Genomic DNA, 25492 nt, shown 5'->3' on the forward strand with positions numbered 1-25492 from the left:
AGACAGAGAGAGAGAGCATGAACGGGGGAGGAGCAGAGAGAGAGACACAGAATCGGAAGCAGGCTCCAGGCTCTGAGCCATCAGCCCAGAGCCCGACGCGGGGCTCGAACTCACGGACCGTGAGATCGCGAGATCGCGACCTGAGCTGAAGTCGGACGCTTAACCGACTGAGCCACCCAGGCGCCCCAAATTTACCTGTATTTTTTTTAAAGTAGGCTCCATGCCCAGTATAGAACCTGAACTCACAGACCTGAGATCAAGACCTGAGCTGAGATCAAGAAGTCAGACGCTTCACCAACTGAGCCACCCCAGCACCCCGAATTCGCCTATGTTTTAAATGTAGTTTCTCATTTTGTTGTGGTATGTATATCACTGTATCACAAATTTTTAAAAACTGTTTCAATAAAATTGATTTCCTTTGTACTCTCAAATGTATAATTATACATGGAAAAATACTATTCTGAAGAAGGTGCCCCATGCAGCCAAAGGGGTCCATGGCACCAAGGTAACTACGAATCCCTATTTTAAGTATTTACATGGTTTTTTCTTAAATTCTGTCACTAGTGTATAAAATATTATCACAACAGATATAAAGAACCATGAGACACAGTTTCTGCCGTCAGATATTATCCTGATTGTCCAACTTGGAACCCCTGAGTACATCCCGAACAGTTGTTTAGTACCATAGGACCAAGTTTTAGCTGTATATATATAATCAATCAGCTTATCTCAATGGCAACAATTCTCTTTTGTGATGTATGGATATGCATATATAAAACACTTCCAGATAAAAATGTGCCCAAAAGGTTCTGAGGTTAAAATAATTTTTAGGGACACCTGGGTGGCTCAGTCAGTTAAGCGTCCGACTTCGGCTCAGGTCACGATCTCACAGCTTATGAGTTTGAGCCCTACATCGGGCTCTGTTACTGACAGCTCAGAACCTGAAGCCTGTGTCTCCCTCTCTCCCTGTCCCTCCCCACTCAAGCTGTCTCTCTCTCAATAAACATTAAAAAGATTTTTTTTAATAATTTTTAAATCATTAATTCAGAATAACACGCATGAAACAATTAATGTTAAATTGTGTAATGGCAGACTATTAAAAGTGGGACAATAGGGGCGCCTGGGTGGCTCAGTTGGTTGAGCATCCGACTTTGGCTCAGGTCATGATCTCACAGCTCATGAGTTCGAGCCCCGCGTCAGGCTCTGTGCTGAGAGCTCAGAGCCTGAAGCCTGCTTGGGATTCTGTGTCTCCCTCTCTCTCTGCCCCTAACCCACTCGCATTCTGTCTCTGTTTCTCTCAAAAATAAACAAACATTAAAAAAAACAAAAATAGTGGGAAAATAATAACAAGAGCTAATATTTACTGAATACATACTGATATTCAGTCTCTCTCTCTCTCTCATTTAAATTTAATGCTCAGCTGCTTCTGATTCTGTGTCTCCCTCTCTCTCTGCCCCTCCCCCACTCATGCACGCACGCGCACGCTCTCTCTGTGAAAAATAAACATTAAAAAAAATTTTTTTTTAAATAAAAAATAAATTTAATGCTCAGGAGTAAATAAATTATATTTTATTTAATTGTCTATCTAATAAGCCAATTTATGGTAAATTTCATTTTCACCCTGAAAAGCATTAAGTACATCCAACACTTACTTCTGAATCTTCAGATAGGCCATTGCTCTGTTAGCCGGAAGAAGGGCATTAGTGCCATCTGCTGCTATCCCCCGAGTGTAGCATTCAATTGCCCTTTCGTATTTCCCCTCTTTGAAAAATCCATTCCCCTATCATTTTGGAGAGAAATATAAAGAAGAACGAAAAAAAATGCCAAAAAGTTAGTTGAATTCAAATCTTAAGTAAACACTATGAGAATACTCAACAATATTATACCAGTAATTAAAGTATATTTTAATGTTAAAAATCTAGTCCACGATATATGCTTTAGAATATTAGTTTAGGTGGTTTTTTGTAATGGCATTCTTCTCTTTTCAGAACTAAAAAGAAACATACACTACTATCCTACTTTGCAGCATTAACCATTATTCTACTAACTAAATGTTAAAGCTTAATTTAAAAACACATTGTAATATAGGCTTAAATATTATACTCTAGTTACACCAAAGGTTGCACAATAGAATTTCATAACCCAAGTAATTTTTGTGAAAGGACAGAGTACCAAAATTGTACAGTTCATTCTTTGGTAACATTAACATGTCTAAACACAGGATAAATTAAACCATATTAGAATGTGCATACCAGATTACCCTGTAACATTGATTTATAGGCTTATCACAATCAATAATCATTCCATAAGTATTTATTAAAAATCTTCTGTGGGTCCATGAAAAACTACAGATATATTAAATTAAATGTCAACGATTTCTAAACGAATTTATTAGAAACAGTCTAGTGTGAATTAGCGGAAAAAAAATTATATATAAGAATGAACTGTAACTTATTTCTACGCTAAATTTACATCTATATGTAAGTATGTTAAAATAATCAGAGTAATTTGCTCCCTAAACTATGTTTTTTTTTTAATTATGTACCAAGTCATCAATTACTCAAGTTTTGAATTATAAGCTCCAGAGGTTTTTAGTGTAATTTGCAACTCCTACTGAAGAATCTAAATATTAGAGAAGACAGAAACAGATGAACAAGAAACAAAGAGCAAATTCAACAAAACATATGTATGTTGAAATCCCTCTGGATTACCAGATCTTTCTGTGAAATGGCCTGCTGCTTATTCTGTTGCTGTTCAATTTGCTTTTTCTCTTCTTCGGTTGTCTTAATCATCGTATCAGCTCCCTTTGGGCATGAATTTTCTTTGGATGCTAAAGCCTAGGAGACACAGTAGTCCACTAAAATAAAACAAGTAATACAAGATGCATACATATTTCACTGTGAAATACTAAATTACTCAAATATATTAGAATTTCTACCATACTTCAAATTAATACTGAAATAATATCTTTCACTCTAATTCAAAATCTAATTCAAATTACAAAACAAAACAGATACATAATAAATTTAATACACATCTTATTCCAATTAAAATCACTAATGGTAGTTGTTCATTTATTTATCCAACAAATATTTACTGAAATTCTACACAGGCCAGGCACCATCCTAGAAACTATTTTCAAAAACAAACGGATAATCAAGACATCACCAAATTTCTCAAACTTCATATTCATAGTCATTACTTGACCTCAGACAAAATACAAAAATATATAACACAGTTAACAATTATAAGACAGTTGATATATTTATCAACAGATTTTATGTGCTATAAGTAATGGCAATATTTAAAAGCAGATTTTCCCCAATCATTGTCACTTTTTTCTCAAAGTTTCAATACATGGCACAATAATTATGACTCTGATTCAACAGCAAAGTGAAAGGAATATGTAACTGTACAGTATAATTTGACAAAAAACTTTTTAAGTATTTTCTTACTGTTAAAAAATTAGTATTATTTTTGCTAAGATATAAACTATAAAGACAGAACAACTTAAAACTAACAAAATCAAAGAAATATGCAAAAACTTAGTACAGAAATAAAAGCACAAGCCAAAAAGAAAAATTATGGGGATAAAGAAAAATAATTGTCATCTGGGAAAAAATAAAGCAGCAGGAGTTGAAAAACCTCCAGTGATTTTTTTTGAAGATTTTAAGTAATCTCTACACCAACAGTGAGGCTCAAACTCACAACCCCAAAATCAAGAGTCTTATACTCTATACCAAGTGGGCCAGTCAGGTGTCTCTCAGATGACTTTTTTAAATGATGATTCCTAGGGATCCTGAAATACTATTCTACTTCCTCTAGCTTGCAAATTTGTTTAGTAAAACTGTACAGTACAAAGAATTAAAATTAGAAAAAGCCTATATTAAGTAATCTATGGTACAAAGACTATGCAAAAACCTTTACTTCATCAAATAAACGTTAAGTAATGCACTTAAATAACTATGTTTTACCTGATTAATTTTCCTGAGTTCATTCGTTGCTTCAAAGTTATTTGGTTCTAGTTCTAATACTTTTTCATAATCTAAGTAAATTTGAAGATAAAGAATATGTGAAAGACAAGATATTAAAAAATTCCATAGAACAATCATCTGCTACATGTGACAAACAGGCATGCATCCTACAGCAAAATTACGAGGAACCAAGAAATACTAACCAACAGGACGGTTACTGGACTATCTTCATTCTCCACCAAGACAAACAAAATCCTAACAGAATCCCTTGACAAATCACCCTCTTCCATCAGCCCCAGGAAGGACACTTACTATCATTAAGTTGTACATCTTAAAACCAGAAACACAGAATCCTATTAGATTATCAACTTTATTCAGATTTTATGATTTATAGTACACAAACTTATTTTATGGAGTAACAAAAGGCTTAGACTTTACAAATGAAGAAAAACATGTCACGGACTCTATGTGCCGTGCCTCTCTGCCTCACGATATCCAACAAGATGCTTTAATCCCTATTTTACGGCGGGAAAACTGAAAATCATAGGGGACCCACAACCTTCCCCTTGGTCACATAGCTAATACACAGTGGAGTAAGAATTTGAACCAAAGTCTGATTGGTGGCAAATAATGCATTCCTTCCCAAAGTAGCAAAAATGAGATTTCTTCAAATATAGAAATCTCTCTGAGGGTAGTAACTGTGATTACCTAGTATTCTTTGTATAGCATCTGTTAAATTAAACTATTAAAGAGTGTTTTAGATAATAATAAGATGAAAATATTAATACCTTTTTTGGCATCCTCTAACTTTTGCAAAGCAAATCGAGCAGCACCTCGTCTTGTATAAGCCTTGGTGTAACTTCTATTCAAGGCAATCGCTAAATTACAATCAGACTCAGCAACAGCAAATCTGCAATTTAAAAAAGTTGAAGTTAATAATATTCATTTGTCAAACCAAAACTTCAAAATTTGTTTCTGAAATCCCATCTTCTTTTATTTACTTAAGGCTACTGAAAAGCATTAATTCATGATGGTGAGATGTAAGTAACATTCCCTCTAAACGAAAAAGAATGCCCACTACCACTGCTTTCTGTCAGTATTATATTAGAGGTCCTGGCTAATGCAGTTTCACAAGAAAGAAATATACAGCTAAAAGACTGGAGAGGAACAAAACTCAGATGATGTGATGGTCTACCTAAAAAACTCAAAACAATCTGGAGACACTGTTAGTAATAATGAAAGTTTGCAAGGTGACTGCTTTACTAAAGATAAGCAACAACAACAAAAAAAACAGAAATAAATCTAACAAAAGATATGTAAGACCCATATGCAGAACATTTGAAGACTGTCTTCAAAAACATTAAAGACTTAAGTGGAGATATATCATATTCATGATTTATACTAAGTCACAAAACCATAGCAATATAATTCTCTCCAAACTGATCTATAAATCCAAAGCAATTAGAATCAAAATACCTACAGAATTTTTCAAGGAGTTTGACAAGATGATTCCGGTATTTACACTGATAAGCAAAAGTCCAAGAATACCCAAGACATTCCCAAAAAATAATAAGGTAAGAATACATGTCCTATGCCAAATATGGAGACTTATTATAATGCTATAGCAATTAAATGTAGTATGGAATGAGTTATACGGATAGGCAACAGATCAACTGGAGAACAGAATGATGAAAAAGAGATCCATGTGGAACACCTAGGTGGCTCAGTGGGTTGAGCTCAGTGGATTTCAGTTCATGGTCTCATGGTTTATGAGACTGAACTCCACATCAAGCTCTGTGCTGACAGTGCGGAGTCTGCTTGGCATTCTCTCTCTCCCTGCCCCTCCCTTGCCCTCTCTCGCTATCAAAATAAGTAAATAAACATAAAAAAAAAAAAAAGAAAGAAAAAGAGATCCATGCAAACTAAGCATATGACAAGGTGGCATTGCAGATCCATGGGGAAAGTGTGGATGTTCAATAAATAAGACTGACATGACTGAAATAGTCATAGAAAAGATACGAAATTAGACTTCTACCTTCAGCATACATAAAGACTTAAACATGAAAATTAAAACTTAAAAACTTTTAGAAGAAAATATAGAAGACTATTATGAGCTTAGCATGGGAAACTACTGTTGTAACAAATTATATTTTTTAAAGTGCTAACCTCTAAAAAAAAAACCAATAAATTGAAATATATTAAAATTAAGAATTTCTGCTCATTGAGACTTCACAGAGAAAGAAAAAAAGCAAAGCTGCAGATTGGGGGGAAATAATTATTATAAACACTGAAGGATTAGTATCCCGAAAGAATTCTTAAAAATCAATAGAAAAACAGACTTACAGAAAAATGCCCAAAAGACAAAACAGGCATTTCACAGGGAAACAAAGGAATACAGGTGACAAATAAATACATAAGATGTTCAACCTCATTAGCAGTTGTGGAAATGCAAATTAAGACCAAGGTGAATTACCATTTTGCACCCACTTGACTGAAAACAATTAAGAAGCCCGATTCTACCAGTGTTGGTAAAGACACGGAGCAAGCATCCACACACACTCCTAATGAGAACATAAACTTCTACAACTACCTTTGCATTACTTGTACAACTGGTCATCACCATGTAAGTAGAACGTATATATACATCCTGTGACCCAACCCCAAGAAACCTACAAAACTGTCAACATTATCACTGCTTTAAGGAAGGGAGAAAAGGGTGGTAGGGAGGGAGAGAGGGGGGGAAAGAGGGAGAAGAAAAGGAAAGAGTGAAAGAAAGGAGGCAACCAACAATCCAGCACCAGGAAAATGGATACAGGGAGGAAGCCCTGGTGGTGAAGAAAGATAAGAGAGAGGAGAGCACACCGGGAAACGCAAGGGGAGAACACTTCCCCAAAGCCACTGGTTTGGAAAACAAGGGACTAATTTTCTAGTTTCTGCAACCAGCAGGGCTCAAAGACAGGAGTTTTAGAGGTCATAGGGCAGGGCTAGGATAGAGCCCTGAAGGGCACCGCCCTACTCCTGGAGGGCAGGCAGGCAAACAACCCTGGGGCAGACAGTACAGTGATCTGAGGATCCCCTAAAATTGTTCCCTTTTCTTGGAGCACATCTATGAGAGGTGGCTTTCAAAAAGGGGCCTCTCCGGGGATGAAAGAACCATTTCCATCCCCCCACACCTCTCAGCGTAGGCACAGAGACACTGACTGAGGGCAGCTAACCCAGACACTGGCTATTTAACCTGCTTTGCTCCAAATCCCATGACCCTGAGCTACAGCGATCGCCCTTCTTGGTCAAAACTGCATCCATCCCAGCACAGTGAGACCCTCCTCCAGAAGACCAGCAAGGGTCCCCACCAGACCAGGTCCCTAAAGTCTGGAGTTTTAAAAGTCAGCAGCCTTGGCTACAACAGAGCCCAAAGTGCACTGCACTGTTCCAGGCAGGCAACATGGAAAGAGCATGAAACCAGCAATCTGAAAACCACCTGGGATGCACAAGGGAAAATTATTTGCTCTTCTGGAATGCTTCCCTGAGAGCACAGAGACCCCTCTCCGAGGACAAAGGAGCTGGCTGACACCAGTTCCCTCCCCTACCACCCAGCATAAACCAACTTCAGTAAACAACACGGTGCCAACACTGGCTGCCCTACCTGCTCACACCAAGTCACACCCACCTGTGCTCCACTGGCACTGCTTTTCTCAGGCAAGAGTGCCTAAGTCACACAGCAGCAGGCCCTTCCTCAGAAAGCCAGCAGAAACCTCTTCATGCACCACAGCTACTGGCCATAGAGTTCTGCAAAGCTCTGGTTCTAGTGGAAGTAGACTTAGGTCTCATTTAATAAGTGGACCAAAGCACACCTAGTTAAAACTCCCCATACTCTGGCTAATCCAAACACTGCCCACTGCAGGCAAGGAGAGCCTCTGCAGATGACTGACCTGAAAGACAGAGCAGCCAAAACCCAGCAGCAGAGTGCATGCAGCACACACCAGAGACACTTCCTGAAGCTCCATGCCTTGGACACTTATATGACCTCTTCTTCACAAAGCCATGACTCTCAGGAGCAGGAAACATAACAGGCTTTTGTAACACAGAGAAGAAGACAGAGACTCAGACAAAGTGCCGACATGGAGGAATTCATCCCAAAAGAAAGAACAAGAAAAGATCCTGAACAGAGATCTAATGGAAAAAAAGCATAAGTAATATGCCTGATGGAAAATTTAAAGCAACACTTAAAAGGATACTTGGTGGTCTTGAGAAAAGCATGAAAGACATCAGGGACAGCCGTACCACAGAGAAAAAAGAGCTAAAAAACAGTCAGAAATGAGAAATGCAATAACTGAGATTTGAAACAGACTGCATGTAATGACCACAACGATGGAAGAAGCAGAGGAACAAATAAGTGATACAGAAGATAGAATAATGGAAAATAATAAAGCTGAACAAAAGAGAAGAATTATGGATCACGAGAATACTAGGGAACTCAGTGATTCCATCAAATGTAGTAATATTTGTATCATAGGAGTCCCAGAAAGAAAGACAGAAAAGGGTGCAGAAGGTTTATTTGAGGAAATAATAATTGAAAACTTCCCTAATCTGGGAAAGGAAATAAACATCCAAATCCAGGAGGCACAGAGAACTCCAATCAAAATCAACAGAAGCAGACCAACATCAGACATATTGTAATTAAACTTGCAAAATACTGTGATAAAAAAAAAAAAAAATCCTAAAAGCAGCAAGACAAAAGAAGTCCCTAACTTACAAAGGAAGACCCATAAGGCCAAGCTGCAGATCTCTCCACAAAAACTTGGCAAGCCAGAAGGGAGTAGCATGATACATTCAACACGCTAAATAGGAAAAATATGCAGCCAAGAATACTCTATCCAGCAAGGCTGTCATTCAGAATAGGAGAGATAAAGAGTTTCCCAGACAAACAAAACCTAAAGGAGTTTGTGACCACTAAACCAGCCCCGCAAGAAATATTAAGGGGGACTCTTTGAGTGGGAAAAGACCAAAAACAACAAAGACTAGAAATGGATAGAGAAAATCTCCAGAAACAACAATAAAATAACACTAAACTCATATCTATCAAGAATTACTCTAAATGTAAATGGACCAAATGCTCCAATCAAAAGACGTGTCAGAATGGATAAAAAAAATAAGACCCATGTATATGCTATCTATAAGAGACTCAGCTGCAGACTGAAAATGAGGGGATGGAAAACCATCTATCATGCAAATGGAAGCCAAAAGAAAGCCAGAGTAGCAATATCAGACAAACTAGATTTTGCTTATTTTTTTTAAGTTTATTTATTCGAAAGAGAAAGTGCACGCGTGTGTGCAACCGGGCAAGGGACAGAGACAGAGAGGATTCCCAGGATCCCAAGCAGGCTTTGTGTAGCCAGAACTCACAAACCATGAGATCATAACCTGAACCCAAATCAAGAATTGGGACACTTAACTGACTGAGCCACACAGGCGCCCCCAGACAAACTAGATTTTAAACCAAAGACAAGAGAGGAAGAAGGGCACCATATCATAATAAGGGGACTATCCAACAAGATGATCTTAACAATTATAAATATTTATGCCCCCATATGAGAGCACCAGATATGTAAAACAATTAATATCAAACCTAAAGAAACTCATTGATAATAATACAGTAACAGTAGGAAAGAATATCCAATGGAAAAAAGACAGCCTCTTCTGGGCACCTGGGTGGCTCAGTTGGTTAAGCATCTGACTTCAGCTCAAGTCATGATCTCATGTATCGTGGGTTCGAGCCCCAACTGTGCTCCATGCTGACAGCTCAGAGCCTGGAGTCTGCTTTGGATTCTGTGTCCCCTCTCTCTCCCATGCTCATCCTCCCAAGCTCATCCTCTGTCTCTCTCCCATGTCTCAAAAATAAACATTAAAAAAAAAAAAATTTTTTTTTAAGCCTCTTTAACAAATGGTGTTGGGAAAACTGGATAGCAACATGCGGAATGAAACTGGACTACTTTCTTACACTATACACAAAAATAAACAAATTCAAAATGGATGAAAGACCTAAATGTGAGACAGGAAACCATTAAAATTCTAGAAGAGAACACAGGTAGCAACCTCTCTGACCTAAACCATAGCAACTTCTTACTACGCATGTCTCCTGAGGCAAGAGAAGCAAAAGCAAAAATGAACTACTGGGACTTCATCAAGATAAAAAGTTTCTGGGGGCCCCTAGGTAGCTCAGTTAGTTAAGCATCTGGCTATTGATTTTGGCTCAGGTCGTGATCTGGTGGTCATGGGATTGAGCCCTGTGATGAGCTCTGCACTGATAGGGCAGAGTCTGCTTGGGATTCTCTCTCTCCTTCTCTCTCTGCCCCTCCTCCACTTGTGCTCTCTCTCAAAATAAATATATAAACATTTAAAAAAATAGCTTCTTCACAGCAAAGGAAATCAATAAAACTAAAAGGCAATCTTCAGAATGGGAGAAGATATCTGTAAATGGCATATCTGATAAAGGTTTAGTTACCAAAATCTATACAGAACTGATCAAAAACACCCAAAACAACAAATAATCCAGCGAAGAAGTGGGCACAAGACATGCATAGTGATTTCTCCAAAGACGTACAGACGGCTAACAGATGCATGAAAAGATGCTCAACATCACTCATCATCAGGTAAATACAAATCAAAACTGCAATGAGGTATCACCTCGCACCTGTCAGAATGGCTACAATTAACAACGCAGGAAACAACAGATGTTGGTAAGGATGTGGAGAACAGGGAACCCTTTTACCCTGTTGATGGGAAGGCACACTGGTACAGCCACTGTGGAAAACAGTATGGAGGGTCTTCAAAAAGTTAAAAAGAGGACTACCCTAAATTCCAGCAATTACACTACTAGAAATTTACCCAAAGCATTAAAAAATACTAAATACATGCACCCTGATGTTTATATCAACATTATCAATAGCCAAATTATGGAAAGAGCCCAAATGTCCATCAACTGATAAATGGATAAAGAAGATACGGTATCTATACACAACAGAATATTACTTAGCCATCAAAAAGAATGAAAGCTTGCCATTTGTGTCAACACAGATGCAGCCAGAGAGTATTATGCTAAATGAAGTCAGTCAGAGAAAGACAAATACCATATAATTTCACTCATATGTGGAATTTAGAAAACAAATCAAATGAACTGGGGTGGGAGGGAGAGAGACAAAGCAAGAAACAGACTCTTAACTTTCGTGAACAAACTGAGGGCTGCTGGACGGGAGGTGGGTTACGCTGGGGTGGGGGATAGGTTAAGCAGATGATGGATATTAAGGAGTGCACTTGTAATGAGCATCAGGTGTTGTATTAAGAGACGAATCACTACATTCTATACCTGAAACTAACATTACACTGTATGTTAACTGGAATTTCAATAAAAACTTGGAAGAAAAAAAAAAATGAAGACCCCACCCCCATTTTCAAGGGAAGATGACAGTTATCTTTTTATGATGTATGGTTCCCAAATGCTACTCTGCATGTAAATGCCAAAATTTGGGACAAGTTTTTACCACTTTATGTTGAAAATCTGGAAAAGAAAGGCCATGTGGGAAATTTTTATAAAGCCAAATTGATTTCATTTAAAAGACTGCTCTAAGATTATGTCCTTAATACTGCCAAATGCTCTTTTGTCCAAGAAATTATAATGAAAGCAAATGATTGTAGGTTTGTTTTACTATGCTTAGTAATGAGAATAAAAAGTCAGTAACACTATTAAAAAAAAAAAGAAGAAATATGTGTCTGGAGTTTCTCTACGACTTTTCAAGGCTTAGTAACCCATGCCTTTTTATTTCTGAATATTATGTTATTGCCTGGGTGTATGAAAGATTCTTTTCTTCAATCAGTGTTGATACACACATAAAATATTCACACACATTATGGAAATCCCTTACTTTTTCAACCTAAAGTACGCTGACGCTCTGTTTGTTGGCAACACAGGATTATACGGATCAGCATCCATGCCTTTGGTGTAGCATTCAATTGCTTCATCATATTTTCCTTGTTTGAAGTATTTATTGCCCTGAAAAAGCATATGAGTCAGATACATACTGGCACAGAATTCCAGAGACATTTGCTTTCAATATTATGCATAGCTTTCTAACTCATTAGCTCTGTAATCAAGGTTAACAGTAAAGAAAACAGAATTAAGCAAAACGGTCTTTCAACAAATGCTGATAATTCACTATATAGTCATTGTATGGGCACAATCCAAAAGCCCTGGTAGAAAAATGAGTAACACACCTAGCATTATATACCTTTTACTGACAATAACCCACAGAAATGTAACAAAAGAAAGGCATCAAGATGAAGTTTAATCTGAAAAGAGTTCCATCTTTTTGAAAAGCAAAAGGCTTTTTGAAAAGCCTAGTTTTATAACAAGGCTTTTCCAAAGAGGGATGTTTAACATTCCAAAAAGTAACCAAAGATGGCCTGTGATATGGAGGAGTGGAATTTAATACTCATGTCATGCTGATTTTAAGTTACTTTTGTCTACTACAAAAAATCTTAAAACGACTCTCTGTACAGTCCATGCACTTTACATATAGTAATTCCCTTAATATTCATAATAACCCATTGAAATTTACTAATAATATTAATCTGATATTTACAGTTAAGAAAACTGAGGTACAAGCAATTTAAAGAACTTGTCACAGGATCTGAACCCATGTAATCTGGTCTCAGAGCATACGTTCCTAATCAACAAGCTCTACTCTCTCTTGATATGGGTACAGCCAATAAAAACTTAAAATTTGAATACCCCCCACACTATGTTGAAGAAATAATGGGAGCCATGTGATTTTCTACATATCCTGCTTACATGAAGGAAACTAATGCTAACCTAAAGAATACCTTTTCTTTTAGAGTAAGAGCCTTTTGTGAATCTACATGAATCCCATCTTCTTCTGACTCTGATTCTTGAGACACAGAATCATGGGTACTCTCTTCTTTATCAAGCTCATCAAGGATGCTGTCCTGAAATTGTAAGTAGGAAAACTTAGTGTTCATAACTACATGACCATTAAAATAAAGAAGACATAAAAAAGAAAAAAAAAAAAAAAAAAAAGGACACTCAATAGAACTTAGGTTGTTATCACCTAAAGACGTAAAGGTCTAAGGTTGCTTTCAACCCAAATAACCCCTCATGGTTAGGATTATATCCAGAGAAAAATGTACCCTTAGAAAACCAAGATCCAAACCACTTAAAGAATCTACCTTTGAACACATAAAGTAAGCTAAGTCAATAGGGTCCACAAAACACCCCTAAGTCACAAACTATTAGTAGTGAGGTATTAGCTTGACATAACCAAAGTTTGCAAATAACCCCAAATTAATATAATAAACAACCAATAGCCAAGAGAGTGTTTTTTACTAAAACGCTTTTTCCTTCCTTAATCTTAAAACATTAAAAACTGCTTGTAGAACACAATAACTCCTAATCTTCAAAAAACCTATGAGGTAAGTGTAGTTACCCATTTTTCACTGCAAGGAACCGAAACACAGAAGTTTGTTAACTCAACATCACTCAGCTAATAAGTGGTCAAGTCAGGATTTGAACCCAGGCAAATCTGACTCCTCTGTCCGCGGCTGTTGTATTGTTTCTCAGCAAATTCCAAAAATATAGCAGACTATCAAAGAAAATATGTATTATGCTAGTCCCGCAATTCCCAATCTCTTTGGGATCACACTTTCCTTTCATGGTAATAAATCATCTCATGAACCCCATCAGTATATTTTAAATATATATGATAAAAGAATGGTTTTTACAAAGACATTTTAAACTAGTAAGCATTAAAGAGTTCACTAAAGCTCATTTAAATATTTTTTAATGTTTTTATTTATTTTGGGGGGAGAGAGGCAGAGTGTGAGTGGGGGAGGGCAGAGAGAGAGAGAGGGAGAATCCAAAGCAGGCTCCAGCCTCTGAGCTGTCAGCGCAGAGCCCGACGCAGGGCTCCAACTCATGAATGGTGAGATCATGACCTGAGCCGAAGTCAGATGCTTAACCAACTTAGCCACCCAAGAACCCCCACTAAAGCTCATTTAAACAAAAACTTCAATTATGTAAACAAAATCGTTTTTGCATTTAACAAACAGCATACTATTTTATGTAAAAAAAAAAAAAAAAAGTATTGACAAATTAAAAAATAAAATCTATGCTTAGTTACACTGAATGAACATTAAGAGATAGACTGAAGCTTAGCTGTGTGTTAGCATGAAGATTCCAGAAATACCACCACCCTACCAACATTAACGAGACAAGATTATCCATTCCTGCTATGTTTATATGTGTATAATACCACCAGCAGCAGGACACTAAAGCAGGATGCTCAGATCTGAACTAGAGCGGATGGTAAGTAAACACCTATTATCTTGCATAGATACACTAAAATGACATCAAGCAATGCAGTACATCATGACAGCATTGACCACACAAAGCAGTTCAATCAGTATCTGCTGAATGAACAAACGTTTGTGTAGAAAGCACCTCTCTAGGTAATGATCTGAGATGATGCCTTTCAAGAAAAAGCACTGTAAGATACCACCTTATGAAAAGGAAAAGGCTACATAATGAGGGGTAAGGTCACGAAAAATGCAAAGTGGACTATATAATACTCAGCAGAGTAAAACTCATGTTCAGAAAGTATCATTTCCCACAGTAATAAATTCAAGACCTAAAACCATACTTCTCTTACATCAGGACAATACTGAAACAGATAGCAAACTATTTAATTAATAGTGCCAGCTCCATCTTGAGTCAATTAGCCTTGGTTTCATTAAGAAAAATACAACTAATTTGGAAAACCACTAAGCGGTATCTTCTAAAACTAAATGTGTATATAAAGTATGACCTGGCAAATTCCCCCCGGGTGCTTATATCCATCAAAAGACACATACAAGAATGTTCATAACAGGTTTGTTTATAATAGCAACCCAAATGTATGTCAACAGAAGAGTGGATACACAAATTGTGATATACTCTCACAATGGAATTCTGATCAGCAATGAAAAAAACAAATTACTGCTATTGACAATACGGATCAATGTCAGATAATGCTAGTAACCGAAGCTAAAAAAAAAGAGTGTATACTATATGATACATTTATATGAAATTCCATTAACTGGCAAAACTCATCTAAAATATTAGAGATCACAACAGCAGCTACCTTTGGGGGGCAATCAACTGAAAAGGGAGGTTTCTGAGATGCTGGAAATGTCTTATATCTTGATGTGGATGGTGGTTTCTCAAGTATACATATGAGCAAAAATTCAGATTTTTGCACTTTACTGTATGTATAACCTCAAATAAAAATGTTAAACAGTAAAGTGCAAATAAAATAACAAACACAAAAATCACAAGAGTGGTTATCTATGGAAGTAGAGGGGGAGAAAAGAAGATGGGGTAGGAAAGGAGCACACTGGTAGCTTCAACAGGACTGAAAAATTCTCTGTAAGTTACATGGTGGGCTCACATATTCATTTTATTATTATGCTTTAGACCATATATCTTCGCTTACTCTTTTGTATAAATTGACTATTACATTAACACTTGCAGAAAGACTAAAAAGGAATATATATTTCAGATCAATCAAACCAAATCAACCCTTAAGGTGGGTGAGAGTCTAGAATAAGGCTGACCAACAGATTGCCTTTCACAGGCTGACCTAATGATGGCTGCTTGAAGCACTACATAGAGGGTTCGGAGGCAGAGTACTGGTGGTAATTTTCCAGTTATACCATGTGTTACGTGTGGGAGATGGGAGGCAAACAGATTTACCCTCATCTAGAAGGGTGAAGCCCATTCTCTGGGGATCAAGAGAGGCCTACTTTTATTGTCCCATAGCCACAGCCCCAAGACTAGACACTAAGGCATTCCCTTTCAGCCAGTATTAGGTCCTTCAGTCTATAAAAACATATAGCAGAGTCCTTCTTTTCTGGGAGTTATTACTATCTTAGAATTCTGGCTGTCTAGGGATTAGAGACGGTGGGGAGGAGGGATGTGGGCAAGTATTAACGGACAGCACGAGAGATCTTTGTGGCAATGCAATATTTTTGAGTTCTAAATGCCATGGTGGTTACCCAAGTGTTCATGGGATAAAATGGCACAGAACTATACATACATTGTACCATATCGATTTCCTGGTTTTGATACTGCACTGTAGTTAAGGATGATATAACCACTGGGGTAAACTGGAAGAAGAGTACACTGGACCTCTACATATTATTTTTGCAAAAAGAGAAAAAAGGAAGAAAAAAATAGGAAAAAAAGAAAAGAACACTGGCTGTTTTAGCCACTATACACTGAAAGAGGGCTGCAGGAGAAAAAATAATGTAGCAAATTGAAGAGCACTATGAATGAATTTGTATCCACATAAAACAATCCAAATGGCAAAAACAGGCATAAGAACTTTATTTTTCATTTAACCCATGACTCTTAGCTAACTCTAAGATAATTTTATTCAAATACTAAGAAGCACAGGAGTAGATTAACTTACCACATCAAGTTTTGCCCATGCTTCATAATCATAAGATTTTATCCTGTTTTTTGTGTTTTCATCTTTGGTTTTTTTAGAGGACTCTTTAGGTTTGCCTTTCTTCTTTTTCCTAAAATTCCCATTTCGAATAGGAGGTAAATTCTAGGGACAGGGGAAAAAAAAACACATAATGTTTTAAGCCCTGCTCTATTAATTACATTTTTGTGTAACTAGCAACGTTTAAAATTCTCACTAAATTATACCTTCAAGTAGGAAGTACTTTTTATTTTTTAAGTATGTAAAAATATCAATTTACCATCTTCACTTATGACAATTCATGCCTGAAATGTTAAATTCATTCTCTGACAAATGTTGAACATTGTTTAGTCACAAGAAAAGTTAGTATCTAGAAAGTTTCATTATACATTTAATTTGCAATCCTAAATGCACACTTCCAAACCTGCCTGCTCTTCGGCCTTACTATAATGAATTAGCAGTAGTACAACAGCAAACTGAACTGCCTCCACATCATTAGTATGAAAAAGCTATCCATATTTAAATGCACACTCTTAAGAAAAAGGTTTGGTTGTACCATCTACATTATATGCTAATACTGTATGTTAATATATCATGAAATATATAATTATATATGATCTGTATAATATATATACACACTAAATATTATATGATGTTACTCATTTACCTTAAGAATTTTCACATGGCCTTCCTTTCAGGAACTATTCGCTAAGTCTTAAAATGTCTTCATGTAGTTAATATAAATAATTACAAAGACTTTAAAAAGCAGAATTTTTCAGAATGCCAACAGGCAGCAAATCACTTCAAATTCAGTCTTTTCACAAAACATTTTAAAAGGTTGTGCTTTGGGGCACCTAGGTGGCTCAGTCAGTTCAGCGTCAGACTTCGTCTCAGGTCATGATCTCATGCTTCATGGGTTCAAGCCTCGTGTCAGGCTCTGTGCTGACAGCTCAGAGCCTGGAGCCTGCTTTGGATTCTGTGTCTCCCGCTCTATCTGTCCCTCCTCTGCTTGTGCTCTCTCTCTCTCTCTCTCTCTCAAGAATAAACAAACATTAAAAAAAAATTTTTAATGGTTCTGCTTCACTTTAAATTAGTTATGCTGGATGCTAAAGTAGGATTTAATTAAGAAATTTACCTCTTCAGGAACACCATTCTGTCTTCTTAGTTCCATATCCTTCTGCTTAATATCCTTTTCCCAGTTTTCTAAATCTCTCATAAAGTCTTGTAATTCTTCTGCATTTTGTTTCACTTGTAGTTGTAATTCAATTGCTTTATTTGTCGAAGTCATTATGGCCTGCAGAGTTTTGACCAACCAATCTCTGACAAGAATTAAACAAAAATATTTGGTTTATTTTTTTGAAGCTTAGCTAATTACTTTTTACCACTTCATAAATGGTCAAAAAACATAGATAGAGGAGAGCCTAAAGTGATGCTGAAGAAAGAAAACATCAGTGTATCATTTTTTAGATGAATCAATGTTTGCTGAATGAACAAATGAAAAACAGACAAGTCCGGGAGTCGCTGCAATCAATGTAAATGAAAGGCAATGAGGAAATCGCTGAAATTAGCAAGTAGCCCATGGTAGCAGACTGTCTGCCCATCTCTAGCTTATAAAGTAATCCTAAGGGCGCCTGGGTGGCTCAGTCGGTTAAGCGGCCGACTTCGGCTCAGGTCACGATCTCGCGGTCCGTGAGTTCGAGCCCCGCGTCGGGCTCTGTGCTGACAGCTCAGAGCCTGGAGCCTGTTTCAGATTCTGTGTCTCCCTCTCTCTGACCCTCTCCTGTTCATGCTCTGTCTCTCCCTGTCTCAAAAATAAATAAAACGTTAAAAAAATAAAAAAATAAATTAATCCTAATTATCTCCTTTACTCCTTTTCAAAATTTATTGAACTTCTGCTATGTGACAGGCCCTGTAAAAACAAGACAAGGTCTTACATCTAGTGGAGAAGGAAGCAAAATAATCAAGTGCTGAGCAACAAAATATTAGGCTAGGCAGGGTTTCTTAACCTTAGGGCTATCAATATTTTGGGACAGATTATTCTTTGTGGTAGGAGATCTGTCCTACGCATTGTAAGATGGTTGGCAACATCTCTGGCCTCTTCCAACTAGGTAGCGGTATTCCCCCTCCCCTCCAGACTGTGACAAAGTGCTCCAGACATTGTTAAATGTCACCTGGGAGGCATAATTAACTCCTGGTTGAGAGCAACTGTGCTAAATAGAGGTACACAGAGATGCTGTGGGACTGACAACAAAGGACAGGCATAAATCAGATGGTGGGTAGGGTGGTGGGTTCAAGGAAAGAGTCCCCAAAGTTGCTGTAACTAGCCAAGCTTCAAACAGGCCAGCCAAGTGATTAACCATGGGGAAGTGGGCAGGCAGACTGAAGGACTAAGAAAGAGAATGATGAGAGAGAAGGCCGAGGTGGCTATGGGACAGATCTTGAAATGCCATGCCATGAGGTCTGAAAGCTATGTGAAAAGTATTATAGTGGGAAAATAAAAGATACATGATGACTGATTCACATAAGGAGTGGGGAGGCAGAGGACTTAACCAGTGTCTTAGATTTCTGGCTTGGGAGCCTGGTTAAATTAGTAGTGCCATTTTGAGTCTGGATCACAATTTTAAAAGGAAAAAAAGGGGGCACCTGGCTGGCTCAGTTGGTGGAGCATGTGACTCTTGATTTTGGGGTTATGAGTTCAAGCCCCACATTGGGTGTAGAGATTACTTAAAAAATTTTTCTTTAGACCTTTAAAAAAAAAAAAAGAAAGAAAGAAAAGGAAAAAGTTTCAGGATTGGAGGACAAGAGGAAAGGCAAATATCTCAGTTTGAGATATGCTGAACTGGGTGCTTATGGAAGATCAGGATATAACCAGTAGGTAGTTATAGGTAGTCACACAGGGCTAGAGATACAAATTTGAGTGTCGCTAGCATAAAGGTGGAAATTGCAATCATGGATTTGGACATGCTTAATCACTGTGACTACAGGTTTGGGTGGGGAGGGACTGGAACCTGGAAAACACTATCATTTGGGGAACAAGCAGAGGAAGAGATGCCAACACACACAGGAAAAACTAGGCAGCAACAACTAGAGAGTTGGTAGGAAAACTTGGGCGAGTAATTTCACCGAATAGAATTCTTAAGAGTTCCAGGTGAGAGAGGTTAGCAGTGCCAAATGACACAAAGATCATCTAAGAGTAATGAAAGTGCATTATATTTGGTCATGTAAAGATTTATTAAGAATTTTATTGAGATTTAAAGAAAAAGTGGAAATAAAATGAGATGCTGAGTAAATGAGATTATATTGGGATTATCCTGATTCTGTAATAATCTAAAATTGCTCAGGAGTATAGTCTGGCGAAGAGAAACAAGATAAGATCTAGGAAAAAGGGTGAGTGATGGGACAAAGTTCCCAAAAAGGTGGGAGGGGACTCAAAGCTTAAGAGGAGTGGGGGAGTAGAAAGGGAGAGAGAGAAATTAGAAAAATTAGTTTTCTAACGGTTGCAAATGCAGATAGGTCTTCTGACCCCTAGCCTGGCCCTAGAACCTAAACTAAGTTTAAGATTCTTTTCAGGCAGTGCCCATGTTTGATCACATATGTAGATCTCATTTAAAAAAATAAAGCGAAACCAGTATAGTGCTTTGCTGGGGGCTCAAAAATAGGAATAAAGCCGCAGCAAGCCACTGTGATGCTGCAAAGCGTCGAAACCCTTTTCCATTTCATTCATCACCTCTGCTGCTCCCTCAGGCGCAATGGCTCCCAACGGTACCTGCGACGAGGCTCGAGTCGGAGCAAGCACCCAGAAACTTCCAGCGCGGGGCGTATCGCTTTTACACTCAATATCCGAGCGAACACTGCACACCGACGCCGACAGGGGGCGTGCCCCACCGCAGTTCTCTCGGGAGAGTGGGTCTGCGGTCCGACCACCGCAAACCCACCCAGTACCCCGGGCAGCCGGGGTGGAGGGACGGTCAGCAGGGCAGGTCGTCCAGACCCGGGCGCGCCGAGCAAGCCCCTTCCGGAACGCTCACCCGGGACGCCGCTACCCTGGACACCGCCGCGCCCTCGCCGCCCACCCTCACGCCCTCACGCCCTCCGCCTCACCCGGGACCACGGCCGCGCGCCTCCTTCGAGCCACGCGACCCCAAAAGCCCCGTCGGCTGCCAAAGCCGGCGATAACGACAAGGCCAGCTCACCTCACCAGGCCGTTACTGCCCGCAAGGCCGGCATCCCAGGCTCGCAGCAACTCACGCCGAGCCCCGCCTTCCTGAGCTTTCCCACAAGACCTCGCGTGCCGTCGCCCCGCCCCCTGGCGTCCGGGCGGAGCATGCGCAGAAGGTCAGATACAGTGCCCGGTTCTTCTCAGGGTACAATTAGAGAATTGACAGGTGCGTTAAAGCCGAATCAGACGCCTTGCCTGCTTCCAATATAACTAAACTTCACGGGAGATAACCCCCAAACTGCAGAGTCACCCTGACTTGTTCCGATTGCCAAAATAATAACTCCTTGACTATTTCCTTGGACTCCCCTCAAGATGATTTCATCCTGAATATTTGCCCTGCGGGTGTCTATAGGTCACGACCTTTGTAAGTACGATAATCATCTGAGAAAGTTACTGTTTCTCTATCTGAACAGACTGTGAAATCTTGTAACTCTGACAAATGTGCAAGGTTGTTTTGTTTTGCTTCCTGTAAGTACTTGTATTTGACAAACCAATTCTTCAGTCTGCCTCTCTTCACCTTTGCGAGTAAACTCTGCTTTTCTAAGTGTATCTGACTCTGAGTCTTTCTTGGTCGTGTGTCGGTACTAAGGTTTCTCTTTGGAGTGCCCTGGCTTACAAAGAAGAAAGAATGTGAACCTTTTAACATTTCTTGCGTCTGCTTCCTGTATGAGTGAGCTTTCTTTCATTTTCAGGACAACTCTAAAATTGTAAGACAAAAATAATTTCAAAAGTCCATGAAAACAAACGGAAGCAAAGAAACCTGTCAGTTCGAAACAACTCAGTGATCTCAGACATTAGCCTCAAAATCCAGTTCAGTGGCTCTCAGGCTTGACTGAACTTTGAAATCATCTATGGAGCGTTTAAAAAAAAAATCTTATTTCTAGATTTTGTCCCCAGAGATTCCGATTTAATTAGTGCAGCCAGAGAATCCTGATTTTTTAAAGCACAGGATACAATTGTTCATTTAAGACTGGGAGCCACTAATCCAGATAATCATCAATGAAAACCCACCCTGGGGTCCTCTCTTACAAGGGCAGATCATTAGCTCATCTTTCCAACTGTATATTTATATAGTATCTTTGTATTTTCACATCATAATAGTCAAATCATCGAGTGTATCATCAACATATTTACTAATGAAATGATCCTTTTGGTTTTGTGTTTTTAATTATAATAAATCATTTTAAAACAGATATTGATTTATGGATGTTCTTAACAAAAGCAATCTATTTTTTTAAATGAATTCTACCAGAGTCAACTGAGATGAGAGGGATGGGGGCTGCTGGCTCCTTTAGTAAAACCTCATAGACCTTTGGGTGAATCCTGCCTCCTATTTTTCTTCCTCTCAAGTCACATAATAGACAATTTCTTAGTGAGTACAGAAGCAAAGTGAAAGGAGTTAAATCAAATGGTCTTGAGGGCTTTTGCTACCTAATTCTGAGGCTCACATTGTTCTACCAAAAACAGCTATGCCTGTAATGACCGCCTTCTCTCTTGTGAGCCCAAACATTGGCCATTGTAAGTTCTTTTCTAGAGTGCAGACTTCCCCACTTCTGTTGACATGTCTTCAAATAGTTTTCAACAAGGTTGGTAAATTATGCTTTTATGCCCCATTAATTAATTTCTTTTTAGGGAAAACAAACCCCAGTCATCTCAGTTGCACTTATTGTTAATATCTGAATAGTCACTTTCAAAAAGGTGTCTCTATGTGTTCTATATGTTGAATTTCTAATAGTGGAAGTATATATAAATGTTTATTATTGCAAGAGTAAAATGCTGCAATTAATGATTGTGAATGGTGTTAATTTTGTCAATGGTGTTAATGTCTGAAAAAATTATTGACATCTTCAAAATAGCTAAATAAGGAAACACTCTGAAAGTTAATACGAATCTTAAGAAAAGGAATACTAGAGGCTCCTGGGTAGCTCAGTTGGTTAAGCGTCCAACTCTTGATTTCAGCTCAGGTCATGATCTCACAGTTCATGAAGTAGAACCCCACATCGGGCTCTGCGCTGACAGTGTGGAGCCTGCTTGAGATTCTCTCCCTTGCTCTGTCCCTTGTGTGCTCTCTCTCTCTCTTAAAAATAAATAAAACAATTTATGTATGGGGTTTAACTGCATGTGAGATAAAACCCAGTATAAGAGTAGCTTAAACATGAGAGAATATTTCTCTCTCAAATAAAATAAGACTGAATATGAGCAATCCAGGGTTGGTATTTGTCACAGACTTTGAGTCTGGAGTTCTCTCTTGTCCAGCAAGAGAGTGGATGCAGAATTGACTATGAAAGAGGCTAATGTCTGGGAGGAGACAAGAGCCCCCCACAGAGGTTTCATCTCCATATTTATTGAGCTCTCAAGATCTTACATACATGGTGAATGTGAAGAAAACTATCAGATAGCAATCATTAACTCATGTAAGAAGCAAAGGGCCTGGGGGCAAGTGGAGTTTGTGATCAGGTACATTGGTGTCAGATGGAAAGGAATTTTACTCATGATCCCATTACAGTATCTCGCTACCTAGCCTCGCGTGCTTTTGCCCTAAGCTTTTTCCTAACCCATTTATGTAAGTAGAACCTATTTCTCCATAGGTGTGATAATTTCAGTGTCAGACCCAGGCACCTTCGACCTTATGGCTCCATCATCTTCAGCATATGGCTTCCCTGGTGGCTCAAGATGGATGCTTAAGCTCCAGCCGTCGTATCTGCAATCCAGACAGCAGGAAGGGGCAGAGTGGGAATAGTGGCCTTTAAGAACACTCCTTTTTCCATGCTACTGGCCAGGACTTAGACACATGGCCACTCCTGGCTGCAAGAGAAGTTTTTACTCTTGGAAGTCATGTTGCTCATCTAAAAATTCAGGAAAAACAAGAGGAGAACAGATATTGAAGGGAAATTAGTAATCTCTATCATAGGCCTTCGTAAGTATTCTTTGAAAGAATGACAAACACATAAATGAGTCAATACTGCTAGAAATCCAAGCTCACTCTAGCCAGAGGAAAAGGGTTAAATTTTGTAACCCTGTTCTGCTACCTACTGAGAATGTGGCTTAACCTAAGCCTTAGTTGCCCAGGTAAAATTAAAATGGTAAAGATAGAAATAACTAATAGACTGAGCAAAATGTATGTAAAAACCCAACCTAGCACAGTCTGGGACAGCTTGAGATCTTAAATATTAATTCCTGCCCCTCCCTCCTTAGCAAAGCTAAGATCCAGACCCTGGGATGTGATCACTCCTACATTTCTGACTCTGTCTCCCACTTGACTGCCTGGAATACCTCTGAAGAGGTCTGTAAGGAGGATGAGTACTAGGCACCAGTAGATGAACGTTAAGGTTAATCACAGGGAACATGAGCTACCTCTCTTCATGAAAAATGAAATCTGTGTAATAAGCGAGACAGGTAAGCATTATCGTAAGTAATAAGCGTATTATACTTTTTACCTCACAACGTGATGGTAATATTATCCCCATCATACCAGTGAGGAAACTGATCTGAATAATTAAGAAATTTGCCTAGACAGCCAGCAAATGACAGGGTTTGGTGAGGTACCTGGCCATTCTGACTTCAGAGCCAGCACCTATGACCACCGTGTTCTACTGACTCACTGTCTTGTTCATTTGACTGTTAGCTCCCCTGAGGAAGGACAAGATGAGGCCCTGTTTCATCCATCTGAATTTTAACTTGCCTGAGGTATTCCTTCATACCTGGCATTTTCCTAGCATCTGTGACTTACATCATCTGTTTACAGGTAAGAACTCTCTTTTTATCTCTCTTTATCTCCCCCTCCTCCCTCACTTTGGTCAACTCCCACAACCACAGAAGCTACATCCAAAAGCGTTCCTTGTGGATGTGGTCAAGGGGGCTGGTTACAAGAGCTAGGGATCACCAGTCTCCATTTACCGGACCCCATAATCTATGTGCAATGCTCCTTCCAATCTTTGTTTTTAGACTTTATTTTTTTTAATAGAAGCTTTAGGGTTCCAATAAGCTGAGAGGAAGGTACCGAAATTTCCCATATACCTCCTGCCCACACATACCTAGCCTCTCTCATTATCAATATCAGTCATCAGAATAGTGCAATTTTTTACCAAAGATGAACTTAACATTGACACATCACAGGCACCCAGAGTCTTAACTTAGTTTAACTAAGACCCAGAGTCTAACTTTAGTTTAACTAAAGGTTCACTCTTAGTACTGCACAGTGGGTTTGGAAAAATTTATAACAACAATACATCCATCATTGTATCATACGGAATATTTTCACTGTCCTAAAAATCCTCTGTTATATGTCTATTCATCCCTCCCCACTACCTGCAACTCTGGGAACGACTGATCTTTTTTATTGTCTCCATAGTTTTCCTTTTTCCAGAATGTCATATACTTGGAATCATACAGATGTAGCCTGCTCATATTGGCTTGTTTTCACTCAGTATAATGAATTTTAGGTTCCTCCATGTTTTTTCATGGCTTGATAACTCATTTCTTTCTAGCGCTGAATAATATTCTATTGCCTGGATGGACCACAGTTTATCCATTCACCTACTGAAGAGCATCCTGTTTGCTTCCAAGTTTTGGTAATTATGAATGCAGCTGCTATAAACATTCACATGCATGTTATTGTGTGGACATAAGTTTTCAGATCCTTTGGGTAGATACCAAGAAGAATAATTGCTGGATCATATGGTAAGAGTATGTTTCGTTTTGCGAGAAATTGCCAGACTGTCTTCCAATGTAACTGTCCATTTTGTGTTCCCACCAGTAATGAGTGA

At 38.6% G+C, this 25492-nt stretch overlaps 1 protein-coding gene and 1 long non-coding RNA gene across 3 annotated transcripts in view; one reads left to right on the forward strand and one right to left on the reverse strand.

The window, feature by feature from the left end:
* The window catches only part of RPAP3 (RNA polymerase II associated protein 3), a 37969-nt gene extending 17175 nt beyond the window's left edge, over positions 1-20794 (reverse strand). Inside the window, exons 1-9 of one of the 2 annotated variants that reach the window (XM_007072934.3) lie at positions 20701-20794; positions 17643-17826; positions 16493-16633; positions 12852-12974; positions 11894-12021; positions 4763-4884; positions 3975-4045; positions 2712-2837; positions 1653-1780 (exon numbers count right to left, since the gene is read on the reverse strand). In XM_007072934.3, the coding sequence (XP_007072996.1) occupies positions 1653-1780; positions 2712-2837; positions 3975-4045; positions 4763-4884; positions 11894-12021; positions 12852-12974; positions 16493-16633; positions 17643-17795 (992 nt within the window). In that variant the 5' untranslated portion in view covers positions 17796-17826; positions 20701-20794. Of the gene's footprint in view, positions 1-1652; positions 1781-2711; positions 2838-3974; positions 4046-4762; positions 4885-11893; positions 12022-12851; positions 12975-16492; positions 16634-17642; positions 17827-20273; positions 20567-20700 lie in introns of those variants that run through there. The other variant, XM_042992156.1, reaches the window with a different exon arrangement.
* A 47-nt stretch (positions 20795-20841) lies between these two features.
* On the forward strand, positions 20842-25252 carry LOC102966767. Its single transcript, XR_006219919.1, has 4 exons — positions 20842-21090; positions 23922-24122; positions 24352-24471; positions 25214-25252. It is a non-coding gene; the product is annotated as an uncharacterized LOC102966767 (long non-coding RNA).
* The last annotated feature ends 240 nt before the right edge of the window (positions 25253-25492 follow it).

The sequence above is a fragment of the Panthera tigris genome, chromosome B4 (genome assembly GCF_018350195.1).
Source record: "Panthera tigris isolate Pti1 chromosome B4, P.tigris_Pti1_mat1.1, whole genome shotgun sequence".
Taxonomy (NCBI): Eukaryota; Metazoa; Chordata; class Mammalia; order Carnivora; family Felidae; genus Panthera; species Panthera tigris.